At 30.4% G+C, this 15773-nt stretch overlaps 1 protein-coding gene across 7 annotated transcripts in view; it reads right to left on the minus strand.

Annotated features, from left to right (window-relative positions):
- Positions 1-4562, minus strand: part of LOC115989551 (putative disease resistance protein RGA3) — a 105518-nt gene extending 100956 nt beyond the window's left edge. For all 7 annotated transcript variants that reach the window (XM_031113277.1, XM_031113283.1, XM_031113282.1 and 4 more), the window contains exon 1: positions 4135-4562. In XM_031113277.1, coding sequence (XP_030969137.1) covers positions 4135-4353 — 219 coding nt within the window. In that variant the 5' untranslated portion in view covers positions 4354-4562. The remainder of the gene's footprint in view (positions 1-4134) is intronic.
- Positions 4563-15773: the final 11211 nt, after the last annotated feature.

Consider the following 15773-nt stretch of genomic DNA (forward strand, 5'->3'; position numbering starts at 1 on the left):
AAAATTGATCTGGGCAGCCATAACCATAAAAGGCATAAATTTGTTTTTTTGATGTTCATGATCAAGTTTTATTTAAAAACCATGCATTGCTGAAGGCTAGACTATCTTCATGACGAGCTACTTTTTTCCACTAAAACTCTTTCACATTTTAAATTTACAAGCAATTACTATCCAAAATTGCAAAATGATAATTTTAAGAGACCAATATAAATATAATACCAAACATACAACAATTTTTACAATAGTTGAATTGAAAAGTTTTTATTAGTTTTTATCTAAGAACATTACTTGTATTATTGTTTTACCTCCTGACAATTTATCACATCAACAGTTGTGAAATTTTTGTACTTCTAGAGTTATTGGTTTATATTTATTTGGCTCTATGCGACTTATACTCTATAGTCTAAGAGCATTTACATCTGTGGTACTAGAAAATTTAACTTTCAACGTCCAAAATAACTATTTTATTTATATTAGGCTGCGTTTGGTTCGTGTAAAAGTATTTCCGAAAAATAGATATTTTCTGGAAATGCTATTTTCCCGAAAAGAAAATATTTTCATGTGTTTGGTTGTATTTCAAAAAAATTTTCAGAAAATATTTTCTGATGTTTGGTTGTGTTCTTGAAAATACCTTAGAAAACACATTTTATACTTGTTGCTCACATTTTCTCACATTTTCTCGGTTACCAAACGAATACATAATATCATTCATTCCTCAAAACACAAACAAAACCCAAAAAAAAATCATCAAATCCGGACAAACGAAGGCGAGATCGCGATCGGCAATCGAGATCGCCGATCCCGATCGACGTGTCTGGATCGTTCTCTCTCTCTCTCTCTCTCTCTCTCTCTCGCTGCGTTTGTTCGCCTCTTGTGTTTTGTTGCGTTTTGACTGAGTTTGTTTCTCTCTTTTGCGCGTGCTACGGAAATCGTTTGAAGGTAAAACAAGTATGTAAAATGATTTCCGGGTCAACAAGTGTAAATTTTGGTCAAACGGAAATGATTTTCTGGAAAATTTATTTTCCATCACTGCCAAACGCGTGAGTTTTACGGAAAACCATTTCCGGAAATGATTTTCAGTCGATTCAAACACAGTCTTAATATCTCACTTAATAATATACCATATATCTCATTTCTTACTCTAACACATTACCTATTAAAATAATATAAACACCAATTAACATAATATAAAATATAAACCCACAAAAATGTCGCTAGAACCACTGCAACTCTAATTAAAAAAAAAAAAAAAAAAAAAACAACCACCGCACCAACCGCCACAAAACCTCGAAATAACTATTTTAACTTCCAGCCCTCAAAATAACTATTTTATTTATTTTAACATCTCACTTAACAATATACCATATATCTCTTTTTTTACTTTAACACATTACCTATTGAAATAATACTAGCTTCTAAGCACGCGAGAGGGTCTTCTATTTTTTGTGAAAAAATTAATAATTTGCATCTATTATAATTTGAGATTACAACATTTCCCAAACACAACAAAAAAAACCTAAGAGTGTGATGAGTACTATGTGTTTGCAAGTGAAATAATTTTTCATTACACCCTAGGTTTTTTTGTTGTGATTAAAAAATGTTGTAATTCCAAATTACAATATATACAAATTATTAACTTTTTCCCCAAAAAAATATAAGAGTCTAAGGCTAGTTTTATTTATGACAGTTATCAAGTTGTATTTAATCCTAAAATGTAGTACATTTTAATCCAAAAATTTAGCCATGTACTACATACCCGTAACAAAAAGTTAAAAAGTGCTTATATTTAAAATTTAGCAACCAACATTTTTTTTTTCCTTTTAGGCTTCATTTAGGGGTTCATAAGGGAATGGAATGAAATGATAATAAGGGAATGGAAAGGAATGAAATCAAATCGAATGTATTTAAGTAAGGGAAAGGAATAGAAAAGAATTTAATGGAATAGAATTAAGTAACCTTGATTGGATGTTTTAAAATTAATGAATGAAAAGGAATGAATAGAATGTAAGTAATCTTGTTTGGAAGTAACATGGAGGGAATGGAATGAAATCATTTTATGATAATATTATAATTAGACCCCTATTTTAAAATAAATGGTTGAATATGTAGGAGTATTTTGGGAGTTTTAGTAAAAGAATCATTAAATCTAATTTCATTCCCTCCCATTTCTCCCAATTTCAGGGGAAATAAAAATTTGAAGTTTAAAGGAAATAGAGAAGAATAAGTGTTCCCTCCTACCTATTTCATTTCCCCTCACTTAAACTCCCAAACAAGAGAATGGACTTTCCATTCCCTCCATTAAAACTCCCAAACAAGGGAAGGAAGAATATTCTAAAATTGTTCTTTTCATTAAGGAAGAATATTCTAAAATTATTTTTTTCATTCTTTTCCATCCATTTCATTCTATCCTCCCAAACAAGGCCTAACGGTAAAAGACTCAAAAAAAAAAAAAAAATTTGTTATAGTTTTTTTTTTTGGTTAAGGAAAGGCTCTAGATGTGCATCCACATTTTTTTTTCCTTTTTAATGGTTATCAAGTAGTATTTAATCCTAAAAGTTAGCCATGTACTAAATATCCATAACAAAAAGTTAAAAATAGCTTAGATTTACAATTTAGCAACTACCATTTTTTTTTTCTTTTATGGTAAAAGGCTCAAACTTTTGTTGTTTTAGTTTTTTTTTTTTTTTTGGGGGGGGGGGGGGGGTGTTAAGGAAAGGCTCAAATGTGCATCCACGTTTTTTTTCTTTTTAGTGGTGTTGCTGTTTTTATTTTATTTAGGACAGATATCAAGTTGCATTTAATCCTAAAATGTTTGTGTTTTAGTCCTAAAATTTATCCATGTACTATACATCCATAATAAAAAGTTAAAAGAGCTTTTATATTTGAAATTTAGCAACTAACATTTTTTTTTTCTTTCACGGTAAAAGGCTCAATTTTAATCCTAAAATGTAGTGTTTTAATCCTAAAAGTTAGCCACTTACTACACATTCATAACAAAAGTTAAAAAGAATTAAAATGTCAAATATATTTCTTTTACAGTAAAAGGCTCAATTTTAATCCTAAAATGTAGTGTTTTAATCCTAAAAGTTAGCCACTTACTACAAATCCATTAAAAAAACCTCTAAAAATGAGAAAGGGTACATAACATTTTTGATGGAGTAATATATTAATAATTATGAAAAAAGGTAAATTGAATTTCACATAAAATTATACAAATGATAAATATAATTTATGTTGCAAAAGAAATTTTTTTACGATAACTTTTTAGATAACAACCACTTCATGTGAGGTTTGAATTATACAATAATTCTTGTAAAGTCTCTCCCTCGATCTTAATTAATATTTCATTCCAATATCTCTTTAATGCAATCCAATAAATTTGTGCATACATCAACTTGAGAAAAAAAAAGTAAACTTTAGTAAAAATATATATATAAATAAATAAATAAATAAAAAGTGTTTGTGTTTGTTTTAAATTGAGAAACCAATTAAGTAGCATAATCCCCTCAAAAAATTCCTATAAAAAAAAAAAAAAAACACTAAACCAAGTAGTAGGTGTGTTATGTCACGTTATTTTACAAAGAAAGTAAATTCATATAAAAAAAAGATTCATGCAGTATTTATTGATTGGATTAATAATGATGAATGGATAGCACTATAGCAAGAAAATTTTGTTCTTATGGATCACATTGTAACATGCTATTGATAAAATAGGATTACACTAAAGGTGAGTTTTAGTTTGTCACGTTATTTTACAAAGAGAAGCATCAATTCCCACTATATAAGAAAAGAAAAGAAGAGTAAATTTCTTTAATTAAAAAAAATAAAAATAAAAAAAAACCAAACCAAGTCACGTAATCCTCTAAAAAAAAAACATAAATTCCAAAAAAAAAAAAAAAAACGCAAAAAAAAAAGTTTGTGTTTAATTCTAGGCCAAAAATAAAAGAAAGAACCCTTACCAATATCTTTTTTCAAGGACTCAGTTCAAGCACAAACCCCCTTGAATCCTTAATTACATTGACCCACAGGTAAGTACTCCTCAAATTATAAATACTTGGCTGCCATGGCAGGTAAGAATTCAAAGAAAGTCAATAATAAACAAAATAAAAGAAAAGAAAACAAAGAGAAACTTACAAAAGATAGAATCTGAAAAGTTGTTGGAGCCTTTGATAGTGCCTGTTTAAATTGTTTAGAAACTAAACACGAAAGTAGACGAAAAAGAGAGGAAGATGTAGAGTTAAACTGAATGTCTTCAAGAAGAAGAAGAAGAGATAGAAAAAGAGGTGATGCTATATTTTTCTTTCCTGCTTTATTAATGAACCGAAAGGCCCAAAGATTCCCAATTTCCCACATGGGCACTCAACATGATTAAAGCCAAATGTGGGGGACAAAGAAAAGCACAGCCCATGAGTGTGAGAGAAAGCAGAAGAAAGGGAAAAAATAATAATTAAAGGAAAAGCCAAATGACCTTCTGCTGTTTCCTGTTTGTTAGGCTCAGGCTTTGTTGGCTGCTGTTATTGTGTTAACACATGAAGAAATCTACGTAAGAATCAAATTTGCTATGAAAACTTACTTCACAATAATAATATAAATGCCTATCCAGATGGTAAGTTATGATTGGTGGATGGTTGTTTTTATAGGAATCTATCAATGACACCTCTTTTTATTTTTTGTCATTCACAACAACTTGCTAACACAATAAATTGTGGAAAAAAAAAAGTCTATACACATTGATTCTTGTCTTGATGGAATATTTATGCTTCTAGTTATAGTGATCACACAAGGTCATGTTAACCTTAACACGATTTGTTTATTAAACAAGTTATGTGAGTCATGTCGTGTCAACCTATTTAATAAACATACTCTGTAAAAGTCGAGTGATTCTAACATGATTAATAAATTTATCATGTTTTTATTGACCTATAAAGTCGAATACTCGTAAACAATCACCACATGTGAACATGAATTGTCATCATTACAAAAAACAATAAAATTATCTGAAAAAGAGGAAGGTAAATTACTTGATGAAAGGAAAAACAAATATTAGGAAATACTGACTTCTTCTTCTTACAAAAATAAATAAATAAATACAATTTCTTGTATACACACCTGTGAAAATAATGAATAATCATGAATTCGAAAAGTTAAAAAATACTTTAAAAAAAAATAATAAAGTAAAATAAAAAATTCTACTCACCGGACCAGCTCAAAACAGTTTATCATTATGTAGGGAAAGATTGTCGTTGCTATTTAATTTTCAGCAACTTGCGTCCACAAATGTAACTGATGATATAGATGGTTCAATTCCCTATTATCAAAAATAATTGGCCACTCACGTGATTATCATAATTCATGGTGATTCACATGATCATAAAGAAAAAATAACCGAATTAATACTTATCATTATACCCACTATCCAAGTGAGAAAATGACTTTTTTCGATTCCCACCTAAAGTCTCTTTTTTCCCACTATCAGATTCAATTATGCGCTCAGTACGTAGAAGGGTCCCACTCTATATGTTTGTTTGTCCCTTTTTATAGAATTCGAAGAAAATGGTCTGATGCTTTGGCCTCGTCAAATTGAAACTCATCTTCTAGACCCACAGCACAATGTGCAAAAAAGCTTACCCACTTGTGTTTACTGTTAAATATACGGACCGACCTTTGTTTCTTTTTGGTCACGCGAACTTTCTATGGTATGTGCAAACTTTAATCAAAACCCATGCATTCCTTGCTTAACACTAGAATATCTTCATGAATACATTTTCCAGCAAACCTCAAGGCCAAACCCTTGCAAATTTTAATTTTACAAGCAATAACAATCCCAAGTTGTGAAATGCTAATTTTAAGAGACTAATGTGAAAGTACATGGCTCGAACATGTTCTGATATATAATATATAATTTTAATTTTGTTTTGAAATCACTTCTATTATTATTATTATTTTTTTTTCCTTCTATGCCAAAACACACACGCTAGGTACGGGTTGGCATCCATCACATATATAGGAGGGACCACCCTTCACTATCTATCGCAAAGGAATAAGGTCTGATTGATTATCAGAAATAGCAAAATAAAAAAGAAGAGGATGCTCCACCACTTTGCCTTCTGTTATGCCTCTAAAAAGTCTAGTCTACTCTCTCTCTCTCTCAAATACATTTCCGAAAAGATTTTCACTGGATATTCACAATACACACTCTCTGTCTCCCAGTTAACTTTTTACACACTCTCTGTCCTCCCAGTTAACTTTTCTCTCTTTCACTCTCATTTGCGATCATTATAATAAGAGCATTCACAGTAATGGAGCTAAAATTTTAATTTTTTAGCTCCACCAAAAGTTACTTTATCTATTTTACCTACACACATGTTGCAGCAGTAGATCTATTTTAGCTTTCAACATAATAAAATAATATAAACATCATAATAAAATAATATAACTACTACAATAAAATAATCCATCTCACTATAATAAAATAATATATTCACTACCCACAATTATCACAGCCACACACTCCACCAGCAACAACCTTCATGTGACAACCACAGCCCACGGTAAAAACCTTCATGTGACCACCACCAACACAGCCACAACCATAACCCAACACAGCCCACGGCAAGGAAAAAAAAAAATCAAACCACCACCAACACAGCCATAACCACTAACACAGCCCACGGCAAACACAACCACAGCTACAAAACCGCCACCAACATAGCCACCAAACCGCCATTTCAACCACAATCACAATCACAACCAAACCCAACCAAAAAATAATAATAATAAAACACCCAAAAACCCACAAACCCAGCAATCCAAACCCATGAACCCAGAATTCCCGCCGTCGCCGATCATGGGTCCGTGGGTCTATGGCGCGCTTGAGTTCGATGGGTCCGTGAACCCACAAACCCATGAACCCAAAAATATTGACAGAGCATAGAGCTTCGATGCGTTCGTGGCGCGCTTGAGTTCGATGAAGGCAAGATGGGTCAGCGGCGTGGGATGGCAACTGGGAGACGACGATGAAGATCGATGATGAAGATTGGCTACGATGAAGATCGATGATGAAGATCGCCGATGGTGAAGCAAAGAGTAGACGAGGGAAAGAAGAAAAAAATGAGAAGGAAAGAGGAAGAAAGAAGAGAAGCCGGAGAGAGAGAGAGAGAGAGAGAGAGAGAGAGAGAGAGAGAGAGAGAGAGAGAGAGAGAGAGAGAGAGAGAAAATAAAGAAAAAGGAAAAAATATTTTTTTAATAGAAGTGGAGAGAGAAATATAATAAAATAATATTTTTTTTATTTTAGATGGTATGAACAGTGCACATCTATTTATAGATGTGCATTGTAGCAATGGAGCTAAATTTTTTAGATTTAACTCCACTGCTGCAACAAGGTTTTTGTGTTTGTGGAACTAAATTTTAACATTATAGCATTATAGCTACACTGTTACAAATGCTCTAACACATGTACACTAACTATTTTGACTATCTAATCAATAAAAAAGTGTGTTCATAATAGTAAAAAGACATTACTTACACAATTAAGATACTTCTACCAAACCATAGAAACCTAGTTTAACCATAGGCTAATAGTTGTTGCATTGTTTCACAAACTGTTATTCAGTATTAAACTCGCCTTATTTTTGAACTAAACTGCAACTTAAAATCACAATTTTGAACATAAAAATCATAACTTCAAGTCATGTTTTAAGTTAAAAAATGAGGAGGTGTAAAACCACACGTAATAATTTGTGTATAATAAATCCATCTCTTAATCATATTAGATAACAATTAAGCTGAGTGAAACCATCTTTTATACATGTGTTAGATGTTGAAGTTGTCAGTTATAGACTATACATTATCAATAATCCAACTTTAACTAATGATATTATATATGAGTTACTCTATTGGTGATTGACTGACTGTCATGACTCAACTCTCTCCCAACGTGCTTCCTCATTCATACTGGGAAGCTATAAAAACTAGGGTGTTATTAATTGTTTTAAAATTCGATTCTACCGATCATGATTGTTATTTCTCTATTTTCTTTTCATATATCAGGAATGTGTCACGCATGGCATTTGTTTATTGGATGCCATTTCTAACGAACAACAAAAAAATCCATGTCTGTACCATGATTGCTCTGATTTAATAAATAGCTTCGCACTCACCCTCTATGCCTCTAGTGTCCTTTCCTTGAATTATTGGTTGTGAATGGACCCAACTGCTCATGGCAAAAAAAAAGAATGGACCCAACTGCTTTTGCATAAATAATATCAGTACTACGTAGTTTCAATTTCTACTGGTCAAGTTTGTCGCCTACAATAACAACAAATATTTAAAAGTCATGGCCAAAAGAAAACACAGTAAAAAGAAAAAGTAATTGAACACTTACATTACATTACAACCCACTACCCAAGTGATATACGTTGCGTTTGTGGCGTTTGCGTTTTGCTGCTGCCTTTTTTTTTCTTTGTATCTTTTTTTCAGCGCTGATGAACAGTAATAGATACTGTTCATCCACACTGTACGGAAGACAGGGTTACTCTTCATGTACTATTTATGACCCATAACTATTTTATTCAAAAAAATATATTTAAAATAAATCTTACGATATTATTTATATATTTAAAAATTATTTTACTACAGTATTTTTAAATTTTAATTTCAATAAAAATAAATTATATCCAAATAGATCCTTAGTAAGAAAATAAAAAATTTCCCAACTATAGAATAATAAGTGTGGAAATTCATTTTTCTTGGCGGTGGTTGAAGAAAATCTAGGATATATCAGTGACTGTGAATTGTGATCTGCTAATGCACCGTGTGGACTTCATTGGCCAGAGTAGGCCCTCCCAAAAATGGAGAAAATTCGCAGGCTAGCATATTATTCATGGGAAATTTGCATGGTAGCATAACGAGGAAAAAGAATATAATAAGTTAGCATGTGTATGAAAGAATTTTAGCATGTGTATGAAAGAATTTTGAGAACTAATATTTCGAGTCTTATAAGCTCAATTTCAATCTAAAGCTTGAGGTTTAAAGACTCCATTCTCACTTGCTAAGTTGGAAGTATTAATTAAAATGCTGATGAGGTATTTAAAAATGCCAAATAATTATTTTTAATAATATTTTAATGGTAACATTAGCATCATATCAACAAGTAGGGCACTCTGTCTGTCACGTAGAAGATTTTTGTTAGTAAGTTGACGGTAGAGACCATTTTAAAACTGATTTTTTTTTTTTAGGAACCATATTAGCAATGAAATTAATTTTGAGACCAAAATGTAGGGACTAAAAGTACATTTTCGTCAAAGAAAAAAAAAACTATAGTCCAAAATAAATAAAATTTATGACTTTGTAGTATGTGGGGAAATTTAATTTTACTTGTCGGTGGGTTAGAGAGAAAAGATCAGTATGAACTGAGATCTGATCAAGTCTGGTGTGGTCTTCATCAGCCAGAGTTGGCCTCAAGTTTTTTTAGATAGTGACGGTGTGGTCTTCATCTGAATGTTGGACTAACTTTTAAAAAATTTGAGTGCTACTTAATCCATTATAAAGTAGTATATATCCAAGACTACAAAATGAATACAAATTTGAACCATTTGTATTTAGAGTGAGTGAGCAATAACCATTTAGAAAATATTCATTCTTATATGGTTGTGTTAACTTATTACCATGGTGTACATGGTTAGTGTGGGGATGAAGGCCCAAAATCATGTATTGGGCTTTGGGTTTCATCTGGGACAATTGACAAGTCCGAGGAGAGAAAAAAGGTTTCTAAAGGAACTCTTGATTAAGGTCTCATAAACAGGGAACATTTGAGAGATGGTCCAAGGAGGAACACCTCCTCGAACGCGACAAAAGTAGCTCAAATGCATAACTCTAACAATTAGAGCGCCCCTCCGAAAGATCCTAGAAATAGGAATGTTTCACATGAACATACGGGGAAGGAGGAAATAGAAAATATCTAAAGAAAAGCTGCTATCACTGCATTAAATGCATTGCAGCTACTTTTCTAGCTGTATTTATGTGGAGAAGACCTCTGAACAATGTTGCCTTGACTACCAGAACTCACAAAAGACTGAAGGGGGGTATCTGATGGAACAGGCACTCAAGTGGGAACTCAGATGATTAACAAATGTAGGATCAAGATGACCCAAATAGGGGTATACAATGGGAGAGATCCTCATGAGATGGGGATCGAGAGAAGGGGAGATAAAACACTGTAGCAATCACAATTATCTAAAAAAGTTTAACGATGATGAATATACAAGAACTGGTCTCCTCGGATTGAAAGTCCATTGATGTCAATATCTCTTATTCGTGCTTAATTGTCTTTTATTCCCATACTAGTTGTTGTCCAACTTATTAAAACCCCGTTCTTCAACTCACTCTCTACAAATTCATTGCATCGGGCTCATTGGATCAAGACCCATACATTTTGGGCTTGGCCCCCAAATCGAGTCCCTACAGTTAGAAACATTGTTCTTTGCGCTATATTGTTAATTTAGAACGTTAAGTATGTTTTGGGTGTTGGAACATGTAGGGCCTGTTTAGTAGAAGAATTTGAGTAATCTTGTTTAGGTATTTTTGATACACGTATAAGTGAAAAAGTGTGTAAAGTTGTTTAAAATGTGAAAATGTGTGTTAAAACTTGCTCACCAAATAGGGCTGTAATTTTGAAATTTGGAGTTTCAAATTTGTCTATATATTAGTAATTTGTAACGTAGCAGTTATTACCTTTTATAATAAATTTTTGTTAAATTTTTTTCTTTAACATATCTTGATAATTAGATATAGTCTGCAGCGATTTTTGATTCTCAATTCAATCCTACAATCCGATCCACGTGATTCTCTCTCATCCTATGTTAGATTTTGATTTTGAAAATCGTGATGTGAAATGATGGTGGACTAAACCAAAGTTGGCCTTTAGATCAAAAATACTAAAATAGTGGATTGCAGTAAATGAAGATGGGCTACCTTTGAAAATTTGTACTGGAATACAATTATATTGCCTTTGCTTTCTCCAACTATTGGTGTTGATTTTGCTTTTTAATCCTGTTAGAGATACTTCATAACATATTTAAAACGTGATAGAAGTAACATTATTTTTATAAGCTTCATCTTTAATATCATTTTTATTATTTACTAATTACAACAAGCGACATTAATAGTTTGAAAAAAAATTGTAAGTCTAGACTAAGTTTTGGAGTATTAAATGAATTGGCATCTTCACATACACAAAGTAATTAGGTGTTTAAGGGAGAAAACAATTTGACCTACGGTGTTGCATCATATTGTAATTATCTTTAAAAAAAAAAGCAAAGGATTAGGTTATTTATTTATTTTATCATTTTAATAAATAAGTAACCTACTTTTTCTAGGTGCACTATATTTTTGTTAACTTACAGTAAATAATCGAATAAAAGTTTCAGAAAAAATTATTAAAATGCACATGAAACCTTTTAAACTTCTTCGGTTCTTCCAAGTGACAATTAATGCTTATTACATTGCAATATCAAGGAAGTTACTGTGTGAAACTTTTTTTTTTTTTTTTGGAGAAATACTGTGTGAAACCTTGAAAGAAGTCATTGAACTTTCGAAGAACCAAACCGATCATTACGGTCAAACATTTCATGTTTGAGTTTTCCAAGCAAAATGGTAGACAATAAGTTTATAATCACAAAAATTTTAACAAAAAATATTTTAAAATGTTGAAACAACCAGTTGTCAATAAATATCCATAATAATCCGAAAAATAATAATAATGGAATAAAGTTTACCCAGAACATCATTAAATGATATAAAATAAATAAGAAAAAAAAAGGATAGAACGGTACATTAGAAAAAAGATCAGAACTTCTTCCCAACCCCCCCCCCCCCCCCAAAAAAAAGAAAAAAAAAATGCATGACTTGGGGAAATATGGAATAGTGGAGTCAAGTGGGCCATATAACCGAAAGCAGGGCTAGCCCAAAAATATATATATTGGGTCCGTTTGGATTGAGCTTATTGTTGCTGAAACTGAAAACTGAAAACTGAAAACACTATAACAAAATAATTTTTAAATGTGTAAATAGTGTCGTGGGACCCATGAATAGTATGTGAACAGTATATAAACAGTGCGTGAATAGTATTTTTTGTCTCCTGCACAGTGCTTTTACTGTTCACGTGCAGAGAGGAAAAAAAAAAAAAAAGGGTAGGAAAACGTAGAGCTGAAACGCAAGTTTCAGCTCTACCCAAACGGGCACATTAGCTACGTCATTTTTCGACTAACTTTCGTTTAACTTTAATGTGGGGCCTTGAACTTTTAATCTCCTCTTTGGTCCCTTCTTTGAAAATGTGCAATAAAATCCATAAAATTTTACATAAAAAATAGGTTTATTAATTAAATGATAAATAATATCTAATTTAAGAAAAATTTTATGTGTATTAAAAATATAGAAAACATATAATTTAATAGTTAAAACTTTAAATTTTACATTAAATACAAAGATATACATAGAATTAGGTTATGTCTTTTGGCATTGGTTTAAAAAATCAGTTTTTTATTATTTATTTTATTTTTGCTATTATTCAAATTATTTTTAATGTTATTCATAGATTTTATTACACTTTTTAGTATTATTTGTGAGTCTTACTGTACTATTTTAACTATTTTTAATTTTATCTATAATATTTTTAACAAAAAAAATTCAATTCCATTTAAATAAACTATTCAAGAAGTGTTTGGCTTAGATAAGAAAATATTTCATTTTTCTCTTCATCTTGGTCCACAGTCCACTAGTACTAGAACTTTAAAAAGTTCATTACTTTGTGAAGAATCCGAGAAATTCACCTTGGGCATTGTAAATAAGTAGAGAAATTCACTTTGTAAATAGATCAGTGTACACTGATGACGTATGGTCTAGATTTTAGGTTGGTTTAGAAACAACTAAATTAGTTGAAATGAAAAACTTTTTGTTAAAAGTTTTAAAAAAAAAGTTAATTGAATAATAAGTCTCATGAATAATAAAAAATACTATATTTACAATATTTTTATAACAAATTTTAAATGATAAATTGTTATGGGTTGTTATTATTGGAACAAAAAAAAAAAATTTAATAGTAAATTTAAATTTGAACCAATAACAACTAAACATATATAATTTATTGTAAAAATATTATAAAAATATTATAGATGTAACTATTCTCATAAATAATATTAAAAATAAAAAGTGTAATAAAATTTATAAATAATACTGAAGAAAACTAAAAACTAAGGACCCATTTAGTAGAAAAGTTTAAATAATATTATTTGTAATTTTTTGAAATATATATTAGTAAAAAAAAGTATAATATTATTTGAAAACTAAAAATAAATATTTGAAATACCTTACAAAATAGGTTCAGGGTCCGTTTAAATACAACTGAAAAATTGAAAATTGAAATTGAAAAATGAAAAATACTGTAGTAAAATAATTTTTTAAATATGTGAGTAATACTGTAGGACCTATTTTTAATAAAAAAATAGTTAAAAAGTATAATTTGTGGGTTCGTAAATAATGCATCATGCACTATTCACGAAAAAATTTTGCAATTACTGTTTATAAACAGTAACTGGCCCGGTGACTGAACAGTAAAAAAAATGGCCCAGAAACGCGTGAAAAAAAAAAAAGAAAAAGAGCTGAAAACGCAAAATCGTGCATTTGGGAAACGCAAACGCGCTTCCCAAACGCACGCGTTTCTGGCCAAACGCACGCCAAACTCGGCTGGCTCTGCGTTTTAGATTACAGGGTGGATTCCAGTGTGAACTGGTGATGTACAATGTGGACTCATTCATTGATATTGACCAGAGGAGGCCTTGCTTTTGAGATATCAGAACGTGGGCCCTCAACTTCTTTATTGCTTGCACTTTGAGGCTTTGAGCTACTAGACTATTTGCTATTTGGTTCCTCCTCAATAATCAACCATTTCACCATCTACCTACGTACTCTTTTACAGCAAAAATTATTTCAAGTATTGCCTATTTTTTTTATAAAAAAAATAGGCGTTACAATTTTTTTTATCTCTACAAATATATAATTTTATTATTTTTTGTCCGTTTGATTAATATTTTTTAAGATGAACTATATTTTTTAACTTTTGTTGTAGTGTGTTATATTTTCCTAATATACAACTAAACTTTATAAATTTCAAATGTGTTATTTAAGTTTTTCATCTCTTAAAGAATAAGTATATTATCATAGTAATCAAAATTCATCACAAAATCATAAGGTTATCTTAACCAAAAATTAAAATGAAACTAAAGGAATAAAAGATAAACTTTATAATAATTTATAACTCAAACAATTGGTAAACATATTCAAATTCATAATCATGTAGATTGTGTTTTGATATAAACTCAAATTCCTATTTTCAAAATAAAATTAAGTATTAACCCAAACCAAAATTCAATTAAAGCTATAAAATGAAGGGAGAAGACTTTGTAATGGGAAATGAAAGAAACATAATACCAAAACACAATCTAAAAAATAATATATGACATGTTGAATGAGGTGGCACAACAAAATTATAGCAACATTAAATATTACCGCGAAATATATATATATATATATAGAGAGAGAGAGAGAGAGATTGATTTTTTTTTTTTCCATTTTTTTTATTTGGTTATTTGTGAATCTAATTTAAAAGTAATATTTTTTTAATTAATTAATATGTGTAATTTTAAATTTAAAGAGAAAATTTTGAATAAAAATTACGTTGACTATTATGCTGCTGCAATGCAGTAACTATAAGTAAAAGTTATGCTATGTTAAATAAAATTTAATGGACATAACTAAGCTCTTGAACAAGTTTAATTTCAACTAAGAATGTAAAAAAAAAAAAAAAAAATGAAGTTTGAAAATAAAAACCGAGCTTTGTGTTAAGCTTGATTTTGATAACAAAGTAGACAGACCAAATTTGAGTACTATAGTTGTTTACTTTTCATCACAACTATCAGATCCAAACAAAATAAAAACATGCTCAAAAATAATTTTCATTGTAAATTAATTAAAAACCTTTATAAAAAGTAATAATAAAAATATAAAATCCTCAATTTCGATGAAAAGAAACTGCAAAAGCCTTCTTCTAAGAACCCATAATAAGGAAGAAGAGACTTAAGCGTAGTCTTGCTTTCTGTGTGAACTATGACCAGTTACATTTTGAACCTTCTAGATACCAATTACGCTCTTTACATTGCAACAATACCATGGAGATAACTCTTTGAACTTTCTAAGAACCATATCGACAATCGTTGCGGTCAAACTTTCACATTGCAAAATCTCAAAAGCTTTGATGGAAACCAAAAATGTCTTCATCAAACTTTTAATATTTTAATTAAAATTTGGGAAATTTATTGTAAAAATAATAAGTGGGTGTTTGGTTGGAGTTGTTTTGAGTTATATAACTCAAAACTCATCACCCAAAACTTAAAAAACGGAAAAATTATTATGTACTCCCGCAGTACCATAAATATGTATTTCCTCCTCTCACATAAATAGGAGATCCCATTAATTAAATTCATGGTAAGACTTATCATTCATGTGAGGGAGGACTACGTATTTATAGTACTCCGAAAATACCTAATAATTTTCCTAAAAAACGTGGGATCCAGTGAATTTAGAGTTGTTTGGTCTGGTTTTTGGGTTACGTTTTCATAACTCCAAACTCAAAATTTTGAGTGAGAGTAATGAAAACTGAGTTCAAGTGATTGGGCTATTTGGTAATGTTGTTCTAGTAACGTTGTTTGTATTTTTTGGAA

This window comes from Quercus lobata, chromosome 5 (genome assembly GCF_001633185.2).
Source record: "Quercus lobata isolate SW786 chromosome 5, ValleyOak3.0 Primary Assembly, whole genome shotgun sequence".
Lineage (NCBI taxonomy): Eukaryota > Viridiplantae > Streptophyta > Magnoliopsida > Fagales > Fagaceae > Quercus > Quercus lobata.